This window comes from Oncorhynchus keta, chromosome 32 (assembly GCF_023373465.1).
Source record: "Oncorhynchus keta strain PuntledgeMale-10-30-2019 chromosome 32, Oket_V2, whole genome shotgun sequence".
In the NCBI taxonomy this organism is placed as follows: domain Eukaryota; kingdom Metazoa; phylum Chordata; class Actinopteri; order Salmoniformes; family Salmonidae; genus Oncorhynchus; species Oncorhynchus keta.
The window spans coordinates 21,676,625-21,694,214 of record NC_068452.1 but is presented as its reverse complement, the minus strand read 5'-3'; the positions used below and the strand labels follow the sequence as shown (position 1 = coordinate 21,694,214).

Below are 17,590 nucleotides of genomic sequence, written 5' to 3'. Positions count from 1 at the left end.
AGAGCGAGGGGCATGAGGGAGGAGACTAACTATGACTGAACTATGAGTTGGCTGTGAGCATGAGAGAGCAACAGTGACCGAGAGAGGGAGAGGATGTTTGATAAGCGGCTTGGGAAATGACTGTTTAAGTTTGTGCGTTGAATGCAGAGACATTGTGGAGCCGGACATGAGCAGTGACAGCAGCTCCAAGAAGCGCTATGTATCAACCGTCAGGATGTACATCGGCCCCACCAACACTTCCCCTGGGCAGGGAAAAAACATCCTGGCAGCCAGTATCACTTCTGCTACTGCCACTAGGACTGGGATAGACACAGCCTCTTGTACAGGTAAGAGTGTGTGTGTGTGTGTGTGTGTGTGTGTGTGTGTGTGTGTGTGTGTGTGTGTGTGTGTGTGTGTGTGTGTGTGTGTGTGTGTGTGTGTGTGTGTGTGTGTGTGTGTGTGTGTGTGTGTGTGTGTGTGTGTAATGTCTGTCAGCGTGTAGTGGTGTAGTATGTGGCAGTGATGGAGGGGTCAACATTGTAATAGACAAGTTAGAACAGACATTTATCCCAGAGGCTGCATAGCTGAGTGAATCTTAACCACACACCATGACAAAGCACTTCGCTTTCATTTTCAGACAGTATATTTGCTTGTTTTACATGACAATGATAGTTATTGGTTTGGTTTCTGCTTACCAGTTTGATATTGTAGATAACATGTTGTATTGTGTTTGGACTCTGTACTTCTTGACCACTGGCTTTTGTTTTGGCATCGTTTATAGTTACCGTGCAAAACGTCCGCTGGCATCCGCCTAACAAAATACTTCAGCATGTATGTATCGAGATTTATTGTGTGTACTTCCTCGTACGTGCACCATCAAAGCGCACAGCATGTACAGCATTTCATGTATTTCCAGATTGCCCTAATTAGCAATGGCTTCATGCCCATTTACCAGAGAAGTGAAGGGTGCAGGAATCTACACGTCCAGTTCTTGTTTGTGAGTGCACTTAAAAAGGCCATGTGGTTCTTGTTTTGAACAGCCTGAGGAAGGGGTTTGGAGAAAAAAATCATTAGTCCCCCCCGCCCTCAGCCTCCTTTGTACATGTCTTGTGACTGTGTTTCTCTCAGAGTGCAGTATCCTAAACGCCTGTAGTGTAGGATGACATCACTGTGACAGTTCCATCCTCACTGGAAAGTTAAAGAGGCGTGTAAAAGCAGAGTGAATTATATCGTGACGTTCGGGGGGGGGGCGCTAACATTTCTACTTTACATTCAGGAATGACGTGATAATCACAGCTAAATCAGTTCTAGAAGGCAGATGGATTTTGGAGGATCTGGAAAAGCTCACCAAATGGTCCAAAATGGAGTTCAAGTCTGAAAAAAAGGGAAGTGTCCAGGAACGGTACCGATTCAAGATTGGAGAGGAGACCATCCCCACAGTCAGGATGGGTATGGTCCTGGGGAAGTGCTAAAGTTCTCTGGTCTAGAGTTAGCAAGGTGGTCTACCTCGAGCCTGGGGAAGTGGTACAGGGCTGAGCTCAATGACAGAGAGTGTGAAGGAGATGCTCTTGCAAGCTGACATGTGGATGACGTGGATGACATCTCTGAAGAAGAGCGGCCTGCCAGGAAAGTTTAAGGCATGTGGCTACCAACACAGGGTACTTCCCAGACTCCTCTGGCCACTGCTTGCCTATGAGGTACCTCTTTCAACAGTGGAGGCACGAGAGGAAAATGAACAACTTCCTCAGGAGATGGCTGGCGGTCCCAAGAAGCTACTCCTTCATCTGCCTGTACCACACAGACAGCAAGCTGCAGCTGCCAATACATTTTTTGTAGAGGAGCAAGGATGAGAGGGTTTGCCAGGCAGCGATCGAGGTCAGGAAAAACAGGGCAGCTGGACATGCTGGAAGAGCGTGCAAGAGAGGGCACTCACCTGGCAAGAAGTTTATGCTTTTCTCTGTGTATGATGTGTTGCCCACACCAACAAACCTCCACACATGGGGGTTGGCAGAGAGCCCCAGCTGCACACTATGTGGATGACCAGCCAACCTGGAGCGGAGCACGTGTCCTCTTGACAAACAGCTCTGACCAATGGAAAGTTCAGGTGTCAGCATGACCAAATACTGACTCGGGACTGGCCACGGGACTGGCTGCGGGAATGGCCGCGGGACTGGAGCAAGCAGGCAGAAATCCCAAACAACTCCCCTAAGGCCCCCTTTTTCATCCACTTCCTCAGGCCAGGAGAGAGCGCAGCTAAGGGAACAAGGACCAAAGCGATCCTTTTCACAGTAGGTGACTGGGAGATGTCGGCCAACTGCAAGAAGCAACTCCAATTCCCAGAGGAGATAGCCAGCACAAGCCTCAGACCAGATATCGTTCTCTGGTCTAGAGGACCAAGCAGGTGGTCCTCATCGAGCTCACAGTGCCCTGGGAGGAGAGGATAGAGGAGGCACATGAGTGGAAGCTCGAGAAATACCAGTCCCTCATCCTTGAGTCAGCAGAATGGATGGAGAGCCTGTCAGTTGAGGTGGGCTGCAGGAGCGTCACAGGCCAATCACTCTAGAGAACCCAGGGGGTGCTCCGCATTGACGGAGTGGCAAGGGAGAAGCTAGTGGCTGACGTCAGCAAGCAGACACTGTCATCCCGTTGCATCTGGCTGACGTCAGCAAGCAGACACTGTCATCCCGTTGCATCTGGCTGACGTCAGCAAGCAGACACTGTCATCCCGTTGCATCTGGCTGACGTCAGCAAGCAGACACTGTCATCCCGTTGCATCTGGCTGACGTCAGCACGCAGACACTGTCATCCCGTTGCATCTGGCTGACGTCAGCAAGCAGACACTGTCATCCCGTTGCATCTGGCTGGCGTCAGCAAGCAGACACTGTCATCCCGTTGCATCTGGCTGGCGTCAGCAAGCAGACACTGTCATCCCGTTGCATCTGGCTGGCGTCAGCAAGCAGACACTGTCATCCCGTTGCATCTGGCTGGCGTCAGCAAGCAGACACTGTCATCCCGTTGCATCTGGCTGGCGTCAGCAAGCAGACACTGTCATCCCGTTGCATCTGGCTGGCGTCAGCAAGCAGACACTGTCATCCCGTTGCATCTGGCTGACGTCAGCAAGCAGACACTGTCATCCCGTTGCATCTGGCTGGCGTCAGCAAGCAGACACTGTCATCCCGTTGCATCTGGCTGGCGTCAGCAAGCAGACACTGTCATCCCGTTGCATCTGGCTGGCGTCAGCAAGCAGACACTGTCATCCCGTTGCATCTGGCTGGCGCCAGCAAGCAGACACTGTCATCCCGTTGCATCTGGCTGACGTCAGCAAGCAGACACTGTCATCCCGTTGCATCTGGCTGACGTCAGCACGCAGACACTGTCATCCCGTTGCATCTGGCTGACGTCAGCAAGCAGACACTGTCATCCCGTTGCATCTGGCACGTCAGCAAGCAGACACTGTCATCCCGTTGCATCTGGCTGACGTCAGCAAGCAGACACTGTCATCCCGTTGCATCTGGCTGACGTCAGCAAGCAGACACTGTCATCCCGTTGCATCTGGCTGACGTCAGCAAGCAGACACTGTCATCCCGTTGCATCTGGCTGACGTCAGCAAGCAGACACTGTCATCCCGTTGCATCTGGCTGACGTCAGCAAGCAGACACTGTCATCCCGTTGCATCTGGCTGACGTCAGCACGCAGACACTGTCATCCCGTTGCATCTGGCTGACGTCAGCAAGCAGACACTGTCATCCCGTTGCATCTGGCTGACGTCAGCAAGCAGACACTGTCATCCCGTTGCATCTGGCTGACGTCAGCAAGCAGACACTGTCATCCCGTTGCATCTGGCTGACGTCAGCACGCAGACACTGTCATCCCCTTGCATCTGGCTGACGATTAATGCCAAGGATCAATGTTAAGATGCAAATAAAGATAAAAGTTTATTGTTGTCAATTTAATGTGTATTGTTGCATAACAAACAGATTTACAATTCAGATACTGTGAGATGTTTTAGTGCCAAGATGTTGGCTGTGTGCTACTGCGCTCTTTATACTAATTTGGTGATCTGGTGGAGAAACAGAGGAAGTGTCTCAAGTGTTTCTGCTGCAGATGTTTTGGTTCAGGCTTATTTTCCCAATATACATGTGTGGGTTTGGGCTATTTGTGTCTGCGTTGTAGACAATATAGTAGGTGTCACGGTATGCTGGAGTCTTTCCTGTAACAGGGAGAGCTGATAAATACTCTGCTAGATGAGAGTTGTGGTTAACATAATAGAGCAGAGGAAGACCAGTAACACAAAAGCAGCGATAAGGAAACGTTGTCAGTAATGCAAGATGACAGGCCAGGCTGAACACCCCGCTGTTAGTGCCGGTAGGCTGACCAAAAGTGTTTTAGCAGTTGTTTTCCCCCAGGGTGAGAAAACAGAGTGGCCAAATTCCACCCAAATTAGTAGGTCTTCTGGTATCAAAGTGTTATAGTACATGTACAAATTACCTCGACTAACCTGCACCTCCGCACATTGACTCAGTACCGGTACCCCCTGTATAAAGCCTCGTTATTGTTACTTTTTATAATTTTTTACTTTAGTTTATTTGGTAAATATTTTCTTAACTCTTCTTGAACTACACTGTTGGTTACGGGCTTGTAAAGTAAGCATTTCACGGTAAGGTCTACACTTGTTGTATTCGGCGCATGTGACAAATAAAGTTTGATTTGAGTGTTGATTGATTGATTAACTTCAGAGCACATGCACAAAGACGTTATATGTACATGTGGTTGTTTCACATGCCAAAGCCACACAGCTATAGGAGCCTGCGTATAAGGCTGTCATAGAACAGATGGCCTGCTGTATGAATTTCAAATGTCTTATGATACTCTCTGTCCCCTGACCCCTGACCCCCGTCCCACTCACCCCCTGTTACCCCGTCTCTCACCCCACCTGCACCATATCATCCAGGGAGCAGCTGCCCCACACCTAACCCCCTCAGAGGTCTGGATCCACCCCTGTTCACAGAGCCATTGGAGGACTGCTCGGCGGATGAAGGAAGTGACATCACACTCCGAGGGGTTATCACAGGAAGTCAGCCAATCAGTGTGTCCTGGCTGCACAATGGTGAGCTGAGAACAGGCCTTATTCTCCATGTCCTGCACAGTTTGGCTCTATGCCATTTAGAATTCAACATTATGTCCTGGCTACACAATGGTGAGCTGAGGACAGGCCTTATTCTCCATGTCCTGCACAGTTTGGTTCTATGCCATTTAGAATTCAACATTATGTCCTGGCTACACAATGGTGAGCGGAGGACAGGCCTTATTCTCCATGTCCTGCACAGTTTGGCTCTATGCCATTTAGAATTCAACATTATGAATTTGAATAGAAAATGTCTTCATTAAAATCAATTTCCACTATGACATTTCATATCCACTGCCAAATGGACTTGAACGCCCAAACAACAAGGTAAATAAAAAGCACATTTGTGTCACTCTGCTGCCCATGTTGCAAATTAGTACTACCTTGTGATGTTTTTTAGTTCTTTAAATATCACCACGTTAGAAGGATAAGAAACTGCTTTCAAGTGATACTGCTCACGCTCCTCCGTTAACGCCTTTAATTCGATTTTCATTTCAGGGTAGTGGGTGTTCACCCTCCCACACACTCAGTTTTTCTCCCTTTATGCTGATCTCTCTCTTTCACAATCACACTCTCTGAGACGAACAGACACACACACACGCACACTGAAGCTGAGGACCAGTGTCAGTGGCCTGAGCTCTGAGAGAGTTTCATGTTGCTGTATATGGGTGTTCCCGTGGGCAGGCGAGGCAATGTTCTTTGGGGAGCCCCTCTTCGATGGCAGTGAGACGAGGCTGGTGGTGAGGGAATGCCTACCTGAGGACGCGGGCGCCTACACCTGTGTGGCAGAGAACCGAGCGGGCAAGACATCCAGCAGCGCAGCTGTGTGTGTGAGAGGTAAGACGACACACACGCACAATGCTGAAGTGAGCTCAGATCACTGGTGTACCACACACAGGTCAGTGAAACTTTAGCATGTCACTTGCTCAGATGATACAGCCTGTGGCTTTATTTTGCATGAACACCAACAACACAAAGGGTTAACTGCACTCCAGTAAAAGTTTAGATTCTGATGGTTGTGGGTTTTTTTCTCTTCTTTTGTCCCTTCTGTTACGGGATACGAAACTGAAATTGTTCCCTGATGGAAACAATGCAGACTTCGAGACTATCTGCGGAGTCCTGAACGCAACTTCACACACTTCCCCTCTCCTCAACAACAGCATAATGGAGAACAGAGGCTCAAAGTTCAACAATGACAGTGTGTTCAGACAACCCAGCTCCCCAAGAAGCTCTAACACCCCGAGCCCAGGAGGACCCCGAAAAGGTAGAACATTAACTCATTATAGACTATCTCTTATACCCTGAGTGTACAAAACATTAGGAACACCTTCCTAAAATTGAGTTTGCACCCCCTTTTGCTCTCAGAACTGCCTCAGTTTGTTGGGGCATGGACTCTACAAGGTTTTGAAAGCGTTCCACAGAAATGCTGGCCCGTGTTGACTCAAATGTGTCCAACAGTTGTGTCAAGTTAACTGGATGTCCTTTGGGTGGTGGACCATTCTTGATACACACGGGAAACTGTTGAGCGTGAAAAACCCAGCAGTGTTGCAGTTCTTGACACATTCAAACTGGTGCACCTACTACCATACCCTGTTCAAAGGCACTCAAATGTTTTGTATTGCCCAGTCACCCTCTGAATGGCACATACACAATCCATGTCTCAAGGCTTAAAGATCCTTCTTTAACCTGTCTACTCCCCTTCCTCTACACTGATTGAAGTGGATTTAACACGTGGCATCAATAAGGGATCATAGCTTTCACCTGGATTCACCTGGTCAGTCTGTCATGAAAAGAGCAGGTGTTTTTAATGTTTTGGGCACTCAGTGTATATCTATTTCATATTGTATACAACTCTTTAAAAGCAGGCAAGGTTATTTCTGCAAAAAAGATACATTTACTTTCGGCTCATTTCCAAAGACATTAATATGCTTTTCTGTCCAGCACACTATGGGTTATTATGGACACCTGGTTATTTTCTCGTCATTCAGAAGAACCACATCAGCCATATTTGGCATTAATCACTTCAACCAATCAAGGCTTAATTCAACAACGGGAGTGTCTGCATGGACGTCTCATCCTGCTGACTGCCTTTGTACCGTGTCCCTTGTTCTGTATATCAATGCTGCTTTGTTCTGCTCTCTGTCCAGCACCATGTATGGGAAGACACAGTCCACAGTAGCATAGCTAAACCTAGAGACAGTGGGTGTGTCCAAATACCCATACTAGCGTACTACAAAGTAAAACTGCATAGTCATTTTGGTGTTTCAACTAGTAGGCAGGTAGCTTAGTGGTTAGCGTGTTGGACTAGTAACCGAAAGGTTGCAAGATCAAATCCCCGAGCTGACAAGGAACAACTCTGTCATTCTGCCCCTGAACAAGGCAGTTAACCCACTGTTCCTAGGCTGTCATTGAAAATAAGAATTTGTTCTTAACTGACTTGCCGTGTAAAATAAATAAAAACATGAACTCGTCTTTTCCAACTCATGTGTTTGACAACAACTGATAATCAGATAACTTAATCTGCTGTACCAAAATTAACGAATGACAAGAGTCAACGCAATCGCTCATTAGATGATGAAATGTCACATACTATAAAACATTTTTTTCGCATACTATTTAGTACGCTGGTATTCAGACCATTTTGTCAACAGAAACTGTAATTGTTCATTTGCTACGTGAGGCTTATAGGATCGAATATACGTTTTGCAATTGTTAGGTTGTTACGAATGCTCTGATAAGTGGACAAGTGTCCATAGAGATAAAGGACTCATCATGGATATAACCCGTTTTAGCATGGATGTTGCCATTGAGGGCTTCCACCATTATAAACTAGTCAACCAGGTGGAGATTCCAATGAGTTGGGAGCAATCAGCCAATGATGAAGGAAATTGACTACTTTAAAATGGAGAAGCCCATGCTGTCACAGACACTATAATGGCACAGATAATAATATGCGCCCTCTATTTATCTCTATGGCCTGGTGTTCACACGCCCTCTCATTGGCTAGAATGGTCTGACCTGATCTTGCTTGCCTTCCATATTTGAGGACATGTATTTCCATTGTTAGAGCTTTCACTTGAATATCTTGTCAATATAATAGACCATCTTTGTTTATGGTCCAGAGAGAGCTTAGCCACGCCCTCCCACACCCCTATCACTAACTACCTGCACCTGTGATCTCATCTCACATCACCTCCGTTCCACCAGTCTCCACAGAAGTCACGCCAAAGAAGAGAGCCAGCTCGGGGACAGGTAAGATACACACTAGTCTTTCTCTCTCCCTTCCTCTGTGAACAAGCCAAGAGCTGCACCCGTCTCTCTTTCAATGCATTTATTCTGTATATCATGTCCAGTTGTTGTCCTTGCTTTCATCTATTGTGTTAATATCAACCCACCACTTTTGAATCCTATTGTCGCCCAGCCTCAGATACTAGAGCTACACATTTAGTTTGACCCTTTGTACTTCTCTGTAGTGCCAGTGTGTATTGTGCTGCTGTGGTGAGGGACTTTGCTCTGGTCTGGGTAAGGCTAGAGTGTTATTGTGTATGAACTGGGTAAGGCTAGAGTGTTATTGTGTATGAACTGGGTAAGGGTGTTACCAGGTAGAACCATAAAAGGATGTATAGTTTACAATGGGCCACCAGTTGCCCATCCCTGACTTAATTGCATACTTTTGTGTAGGTAACTTGTAACTTTGTCATTAGATTTAGGCTTACATCGTTCTGTGGATTGCCCAGAATCTGATTTGTCATAATTTAATGTATGCTGGCTGTCCAGTCTTATCAGTTGCCTCTAATCTGTGTGTAAGAAAGAGGAAAGTTGTTTACAATTAGGCCAGTAAATGAATAATTTTATTCAATTTGAAATGGAGTGATTTTTAAAATAGGGCTGTTTGTTAGGCGAGACGGGCATCAGTTGAATGCATTCCATGGGAGGTGGTGACGTCAGTCCCTCTCGTCTCAAAGAGAAAGCGCTTTATACACTCACACCAATTAGAACAGAAGTGCAGCATTATCACAGTGGTTTTAGTCAAATGTACCATACTGATTTGACTACTGACCAAAAAGAGCCTGTGTCCACAAAGCCCTTTGGGTATTTGCTCTTAAAATGAATTCTCTTCTGTAATATAATGTCAGGGTTATAAGGAAGTCATCTGTCCCTGGTTATAAATGATATCTAACCATTTCTATCTTCAGCATACTTGATAACAGTATTGGCATTTAATTTACATTGAAACTGAATGTTTGGTCTGTATCCTTTACCATGTTATGTACTGGTGTGTGTGGACGTTTTGTAGTTTAACTTGTTGAATCCTCATGGTTTCATAAGGACTGCTCCTGCTTGTGTGGTATGTCATCTGCGTTTGGTCATGAAAACCTCCCTGCAGACCCGCACACTTAAACCCATACACACAAACACAACATCCGTACAAACAAACAACCAGAACCACTCATACACACACCATAACACTTTTACATGTACAAGAACGCACACAGTTCTCACCCGCAGTTAATAACGTTTTGTAAACAAATCATTATTGTGGCCTCTTGAGGCCTCTAGTGGACTCTATTCAAAACGGGGTTTACCCTGTCGTTCGCAGCCTTGTTGCAGTTTAAGGATCCCCCATCCCACATTGAGGCACGGCGAGGAGAGACAGCCCGTCTGACGTGTGTGTTCAGTGGAAGTTCCCCTGTGGTGTCCTGCTGGATACGCAATAAAGAACCGGTACCAATATTATTTTCTGAAGAGTAAACAAGTATCTCTAGCCTTCTTTTCCAAGCCTTCTGAGTGTGTGAGTGTACAGTTTTAGTCTTTTTGCCTCTCTCTTTCTCTCTCTGTCTCTGTGTGTGTGTAGGTTGTAGATGGGTCTGAGTTGTGGGTAGAGAGCAGTGATCAGAGCAGTACGTTGGTGATAGCAGAGCCAGGACCTGAGCACTCAGGACGCTACACCATTGTAGTACGAGACCGCAAGAGCTCGGCGCAGCACACCCTCGCTCTTTCTGTCATAGGTAAATAAACACTTGCAAAATGTCTGTGTTTTTGTGGCGAACCTGTTTGTAACCTGTGCCGTGTCTTCCTGGTCCCAGAGCGGCCCCAGTCCCCAGCCTCCAGCCCTGTGGTGTCTCTCCTCTCTGTCTCTCCTCTCTGTTTGGTCCTGTCCTGGTCTGGGCCCTGCTACGACGGAGGCAGTGCTGTCCTGGGCTACGTGGTGGAGGTGAGGAGGAAAGGCCCCGCTGAGTCTGGGGGCTGGAGTGAGCTCACAGCCCATTGCAAGAGTACTTCTTACAAGGTGCGCGCCGGGCTTGAGCCTCAGGGGGAGTACTGCTTCCGGGTGAGGGCCTACAACGTGGTGGGGGTGAGCGAGCCCAGTGAGGAGTCTCAGCTTATCAAGATGGAGCAGATAGGTGAGCCATGTCGGTGTCTAGTTGATTGGTTCCAGCAGGAGTCGTATACTGTGAACTCCATCATGTGTGGCTGTATGTTGTGTGGCTCAGTTGGGAGAGCATGGTGCTTGCAACGCCAGGGTTGTGGGATCGATTCCCGCAGGGGACCAATACAAAAAAATGTATCCATTCACTACTGTAAGTCGTTCTGGATAAGAGTGATTGCTAAATTACTCAAATGTAAAATGTTAATCGAGTTTGTTTGTCACATGGACTTCATGCCAGCTGCAGAGAGGAACGCATTTCAACAAGACTTCAACTCAATCTGTTTCCTATAGATTTGTGTCAATGGCGAGCATTAGGTGTATCGGATGACTGACAGCTCACATGTCTGTCTGTGTGTGTGTGATCTGTAGCTGAGCCACAAGAGGAGGAGTCTCCTCGGACGTATGAGGACGTCACCATCGACTCCACCCACAAGGTCACTGATCACTACAATGTACTGGAGAAACTGGGAGTGTGAGTATCTCCCATGAAGCGTTACACAAAACACACACATGCCTGTGTATAATGCAGTGTAGATAACAAAATGAGTTCAACTCACTGCCACCAGATCAGCAGGTTTAGCGATAACCTCTCTTATCCTCTGGTAGGTTGACATGAACAAAGATGTCTGTTCATCTAGACAAGGGACACTCACTATCTCGTTTCATGCCCGCTCTTGTTCACAACTGTTTTTCAAGTGGGGAGAAGAAGAAAAAAAAAGTTCCCTCCCCTCTGAAATGTCAAAGACATGACTGATCTAGCCTTGACAAAAACACTTGTTGGTTCAGTGTTTAGTCAACAGAGAGGGGAATATTGCGTCACAGAGGAGAGAGAAGTGTTCAAACAGCAACCCTGATCATCTCCGTTTAGTCAGAATAAGGGATGTGGTTTAATTTTCTGACCCACTCACTCTACCATATCTTTTACACGTGTATGTATCTCTACTGACACCTAGCTCTCCCTCCTCTGAACTCCTACAGTGTGAAGGCAGAGAGTTGTCGAAGTGATTTAGTCGTTAGGACCATAGAATATAATATTTTAATTCTAGTACTGTAGTTAGAACACTGAGTTTTTTTCTTGGTCAGGTCTCGTGGTCAGGGATCACTTGGAGACAGCAATCCTTCCTTTACATTCCTGGTCAGATCTCTATCTCAGATCTCCAGATGGAGAAAGTTGTTCTGGAGCCTTGATTATACAAACGTTTTGGCACCGGTTACCATTGCATTATTGTCCATGGGGTTCGCAGCTCTTGTGTGTCTATGTACTGTATGTCTATAGCAGGGGTGGGCAAAGTACAGATCCATCCCACGAGGCCATTCGATCCGGCCTGCGGGAGGTTTGAGAATTTATAAATTTTTTGGGGGAAATTATTATCTGTAAAAAAAAAAAAAACCACTCCAGGTGACTCTTGAACATCTGTAACTAGATATAAAGTTTGTAGAAATGATAATGGACCGATAGAACTGCCCTTTTTCTGGCCTGCAAATTTATTTTGACAAACAAATTGGTCCCCAAACAATCTGCGGGGCCCTTTTGTTGAATTTTTAAATCCAGATGTTTGCCCCCCTACACGCATTAATGTAATCATAGACTGATTCTGATTTGTATGGCCAAAAGTGTCTCATCAATCCATTGCATGGATGGCAATATTAATGCAACTCTATTCGCTCTGTTTATGTGTAAAGCAGTTAAACTACTCTGTTGGCCACCTGTAGGGCCAAAACCGTAAAAGCTACCAACACCAAAACAACTGTAAAATGTGCAGGCTGGCCCTCTGCAGTGTTGCTTGGAAAACAACTGTAAAATGTGCAGGCTGACCCTCTGCAGTGTTGCTTGGAAAACAACTTTTTGATACCACTTCTACTTTTCAGCTCCATAGGCTTGAACCATTTAAAACTACCAAAAACAACTAACATTTGCAGTGGTACTGTTGGTAAAAAATAAACGTTTTGATACTACATATACGTTTCACACTACCACACTATTTGCATGAATCCCAATGGATTTCAGGGGTAATAGACTTGAATGGGGAAAAATGACTACTAGTCCTCCACCGTTTTAAGCTAGAAACGGCATTGAAAGTTTAAAACGTGCAGACCGGTCTGGAATAGGTTGCTTGTATACTGACCACAACCACGCAACTACTGACCACAACGACTGACCACCGCTACAAACCCCACCCACCCTGACGTTGACATGTGCAGACTGACTCTATATAGATCCCTTCAACACAACTTGTTGCTATCATTCCTACGTCACAAACTATAAATCTGGTTGTAATCCCCGTTCATTTCAATGGTGGAACGCAGGCTTCGACATGAACTGAAATCAGTGCCACAACGTTTAGACAAAACATGTTGAGAGCTTAACACTTTATATGACTTATGATGATATACTGTAGTGCTCCCTCTACCCTACTATACCAGCCCACAATAACCCATTATAGTAACTCCACACCTACAGCCAATCTAAAATAGGTCACTATATCACTAACCTGTAGCCTATGAAAAACGTATTACTAGCATTATTACTACAGCCGCCACTACCACTTCTTTCATTCCTGTGAAAAACACCTAAAGAGGAGCAAGCAAACCACATTTTCTAGTTAATGACGTCGATCCCCTGTGACACTCCGCAGGGGGAAGTTTGGCCAGGTGTTCAAACTGACTCACAAGGAGACGGGTCGCGTGTGTGCCGGAAAGTTCTACAAGGGCCGGCGGGCCAAGGAGAGGGAGGCGGCCCGTAAAGAGATAGAGCTGATGAACTACCTGCACCACCCCAAACTGGTCCAGTGTCTTGGGGCCTATGATCTCAAGCCAGAAATGGTCATGGTCATGGAGTTGTAAGTATAGAATCTAGACAACAACCATTGACCGCAGTGGAAGCCATGGAGCCCTATAGAAGTAAATGCATGAGGTCCCCTGTCACTGATGTGAATTGAGTTGGATTGAATCAAGTTGAAAATACAACCTCCTTGATCCTGTGATTGTATGTGTGCAGCATTGCCGGAGGTGAGCTGTTTGAGCGTATAGTGGACGACAGCTTTGTGCACACAGAGCCGGCCAGTGTGCACTACATGCAGCAGATCGTGGAGGGGATGGGCTACATGCACCAGCAGAACATCATCCACCTGGACCTGAAGCCTGAAAACATAGTGTGTGTTGACCACACTGGCACGCGCATCAAGATCATTGACTTTGGCCTGGCCAGCAAGCTGGGTGAGTGTGGGGATGGCTGGGGGACAGAGCCCTATACAGAGCCCTATGAATGGTGCTGCAGGTTTTGGAAGCATTGTTGGTTTGCATTGCAACACCTGGAAAATGAATGTCTGCCTCTGTGTTCACTGTGATATATGGGCTGTGTCTTAAAGGGTACCCTATTACCTATATAGGGAATAACTTTTAATCAGGGCACATAGGGCTGTGTTTAAAAAGGCCCTGGTCCAAATTAGTGCACTATGTAGGGCAGAGGGTGTCATTTGGGATTCATCCTCATTACCCTGAGGTGTTTGTCTCTCCTCCAGACCCCTCCACTCCCCTGAAGGTGATGCACGGGACACCAGAGTTTGTGGCTCCAGAGGTGATTGGCTATGAGCCTGTTAGCTTAGCTACAGACATGTGGAGCATTGGAGTCATCTGCTATATATTGTGAGTACTAAGGCAATTTTCTGTTTCATTCGTTCTCAATTAGAAATTCTTCTCTACCTACAGCAGGACTTGACAAAATTGAGCTTTTCTGCCACCTAGTGGCCACACATTGCTATTGCTATTGCTCATATATCAAGTTCAAATGCGCGCGTGTGTGTGTGTGTGTGTTCAGACTGAGTGGCGAGTCTCCCTTCCAGGGTAACAGTGAAGCAGAGACCCTGGCCTTGGTGACTGGTGCTCAGTGGGAGTTTGACGAGGAGAGCTTTGAAGAGATCACTGACCAGGCCAAAGACTTCATCAGCTCCCTGCTCAACAAGGAACCAAGGTCTGGGACAACACCATATTCTATATACCTGTACCAATATATATAGTCTCTGAGTGACTGTCTATGGATGAGCCTAGCTCTGTCTCCCCTCTAACCCTCACCATCTGTCCTCTAACCCTCTCTCTGTCCCCAACCAGGCGCAGGATATCCTGTGACGAGGCTCTGGTCCACTCCTGGATAGCTGAGCCCATCTCAGCAGACCCCAGCACCACCAAGTGTCTCTCCAAGGAGAAGATGAAGAGGTACCTCGCCAAGCAGAAGTGGAAGGTCGGTAGTGGGTTCCCCACCAAGATGACACTTTGTATTTTACTTTTCAGTTCTTTCATTCTTCCATCATCCCCCAGTTGGTGTGTGAAACTGACTGAAGCTTCTCTGTGTATCTCCTGTAGAAAACAGGGAAAGCCCTGCTGGCGCTGAAGAGGATGGCTCTCCTGTCTAAAGCCGATGGGCCTGGCTCTTCCACCATCCCTGCCGAAGGTGAGATCTCCCTCCATACTTCCAAAACCTGCCATACCCAATACAAACCATGGCAGTTTCTCATAACCCTACCATTCCTCATGTGATATACAGGGGTGCAACTTTTCATTCTGAAATTGCATTTTTGCCCCCCCCGCAATGGTGTGCTTTAGGACCATGCGGACCCACTTCTAAAACCAAAGTTGGGCCCCTAGTGACATATGACCCTGTTAGCCTGGTCAACCAGATGAGTGCTACGCATTGGTTGACCTGTCCTCAGTCTGGCTGACCAGGCTATGACTGATGTAAGCCTTGACCCTGTGTCTGACCCCTGCCCTGACAGACAGCCCCCTGAGTCCTGAGGCAGAGCAGGCGTTGCAGTCTCTAGAGGTCAAACTCCAGGGGGTGCCCCAGTTCTCCCTGACCCCAACGGACCAGACTGTCTCCCAGGGCTCCACCGCCCGCCTCTCCTGTCACCTCACAGGTACCTACCTATACACTGCATTACACTACAAACGGCTTCCATCTCAATCGCTTTATTAGACATGTTTGGTTGATCGAATTACACGTTCAGCTGGGGCTTGTAAGGATTTTAAAGGCTTTGTTTGAAAGTTGAACATGGATTAAGAGCCATCATGCCTTGCTGAGTTCCTTGCTCAAGGACACACCTCTGCATCCTGCGGTGTAAAACACGTTAAGCTTTTTAGTTCAAGTGTGTGTGTAACTACATTCCATTCCTGAGCTCTTGTCATTGGATGTTTCCTCTCTCTCACTCCTCCTTTCAGGGTATCCTGACCCAGAGGTGGTGTGGTTGAGGGGGGAGGGGCCTCTGGAGGAGTCATCCCGGGTGCAGATAGAGTATGAAGAGGATGGGCTCTGCACCCTGGTCCTGGCCCAGGTCGGGCCAGAGGACTCGGATGTTTACACCTGTCGGGCCACCAACGACCAGGGGAAGGCACTGTGTTCAGCCAAACTCATAGTAAAGGAATAGGTTTGTTCAGAACTGTGAATATGTATTGAAACACAAACGAGCAAATGTGCAGAAATTCAGACAACTCATATTTGTGAAATGTCTTTCAATCGTTCCAGAAAATGTTGTGTAGCGCTTGAACCACTAACTCGGTACTTTACGGCTCTGGTGAAACAACTTTCTGATTGAAAACCTCTAAGTCCTGCTAGTTATTTTGGACATGCGTACGTGTTTGAAAATAGTAATCCTGTGAATTAAGACACTGACTCTATTGACAGTAAATTAATCTTTTTGCACCATGTATGGTTGTTAGACATTTGCCAGATGTAAGCTTGATGTATTGTAACTGCTATGAATTTGGAAATCATGTCTTTTTCCCAGTGAACCATTACTGTACCAACATTTTATAGCTGCCTCTAAGACCAATGGCTTTTAATTTTTTACAGTTATGTCCACCAGATGACAAGCATATTCTTTTGAAAATAGTTTGTCTTGTGGTGGAACAGCAGCCTTGTGGAAAGTGTGACAATAAAAGACAGGAAGCATAATTCCACAGCATTGTAACCCCACTGTGTTACAGATGACTATTTTGTGTCTATTAACTTAAGGGCTGGATTCAGATTCTTTGAAACTTTAAAGGCGATTTCCAATTGAGGCGGTTTGCTGTAAATGCAGTTGCCACTGACATTGCTTTGCGATATGGATTGAATACAACCCTTATATAAAGTAATTTCAACAATTTAGCTGTTAAAATGTGTTCCATGTTTACACGGGGAAGAGCAGGAATCCGCTGAAGGTGTTGTAGTACATGGTGTTGTCATAGACCAGCCTGTTATCCTGTAACTCAACATGGACATGATCTCCCACCTCCAGAGGCATGACCACTGAGTTGCTGCCACTGTCATGGCCATCGGTTCCTACAGTGTCCCAGACAGACACCAGCCTCTGGCCATTCTTGGTCAAGCACACCACAGAATTAGGAGGGGTGTTCAGTTTGTTCATCATTGTGAAACAGAAGTAGTAAATTTCTTTGACAGTGGCAGTGAAGATATCTGTAGGGAAATAGTGTTTACTAAACATAACACATGATGCAACACACACACAGAGAATATCTAGTACCTGTGGCAGGGTTGTAGGTTTGGGAAGAGCTTGTACTGCATGGGAGCGGTGAGAGGTTCAGTGTCCCCTGTGCCTGTCTCCCGGAGAGACCTTGTACTGCAGGGGCATGGGAGTGGTCAGAGGTCCAGTGTCCCCTGTGCCTGTCTCCCGGAGAGACCTTGTACTGCAGGGGCATGGGAGCGGTGAGAGGTTCAGTGTCCCCTGTGCCTGTCTCCCGGAGAGACCTTGTACTGCAGGGGCATGGGAGTGGTCAGAGGTCCAGTGTCCCCTGTGCCTGTCTCCCGGAGAGACCTTGTACTGCAGGGGCATGTGAAGAGGTCCAGTGCCCCCCTGTGCCTGTCTCCCGGAGAGACCTTGTACTGCAGGGGCATGTGAGAGGTCCAGTGCCCCCCTGTGCCTCTCTCCCGGAGAGACCTTGTACTGCAGGGGCATGTGAGAGGTCCAGTGCCCCCCTGTGCCTGTCTCCCGGAGAGACCTTGTACTGCAGGGGCATGTGAGAGGTCCAGTGTCCCCCTGTATCCCGGAGAGAGATACAGGATG

The 17,590-nt window shown here is 47.0% G+C and overlaps 1 protein-coding gene across 1 annotated transcript; it reads left to right on the top strand.

Moving 5' to 3' along the window:
• The first annotated feature begins 9 nt into the window (after positions 1-9).
• Positions 10-16,495, top strand: LOC118365272 (myosin light chain kinase, smooth muscle). The gene is made up of 17 exons (XM_035747362.2): positions 10-326; positions 4,931-5,086; positions 5,789-5,941; positions 6,201-6,368; positions 8,312-8,356; positions 9,705-9,829; positions 9,960-10,113; positions 10,192-10,509; positions 10,905-11,007; positions 13,172-13,375; positions 13,534-13,751; positions 14,057-14,180; positions 14,353-14,505; positions 14,643-14,772; positions 14,895-14,982; positions 15,305-15,445; positions 15,747-16,495. Exons 1-17 carry the CDS (start codon positions 167-169, stop codon positions 15,950-15,952), a joined length of 2,646 nt encoding a protein of 881 aa, XP_035603255.1. The 5' UTR covers positions 10-166; the 3' UTR covers positions 15,953-16,495.
• Positions 16,496-17,590: the final 1,095 nt, after the last annotated feature.

Excerpts from the sequence above, each read along its gene's own strand:
- LOC118365272 (XM_035747362.2), top strand. The coding sequence starts at position 167 with ATGAGCAGTGACAGCAGCTCCAAGAAGCGCTATGTATCAACCGTCAGG. Across the intron at positions 5,087-5,788 it reads TGTGTCCTGGCTGCACAATG|GCGAGGCAATGTTCTTTGGG; the intron begins GTGAGCTGAGAA and ends TCCCGTGGGCAG. Across the intron at positions 13,376-13,533 it reads ATGGTCATGGTCATGGAGTT|CATTGCCGGAGGTGAGCTGT; the intron begins GTAAGTATAGAA and ends GTATGTGTGCAG.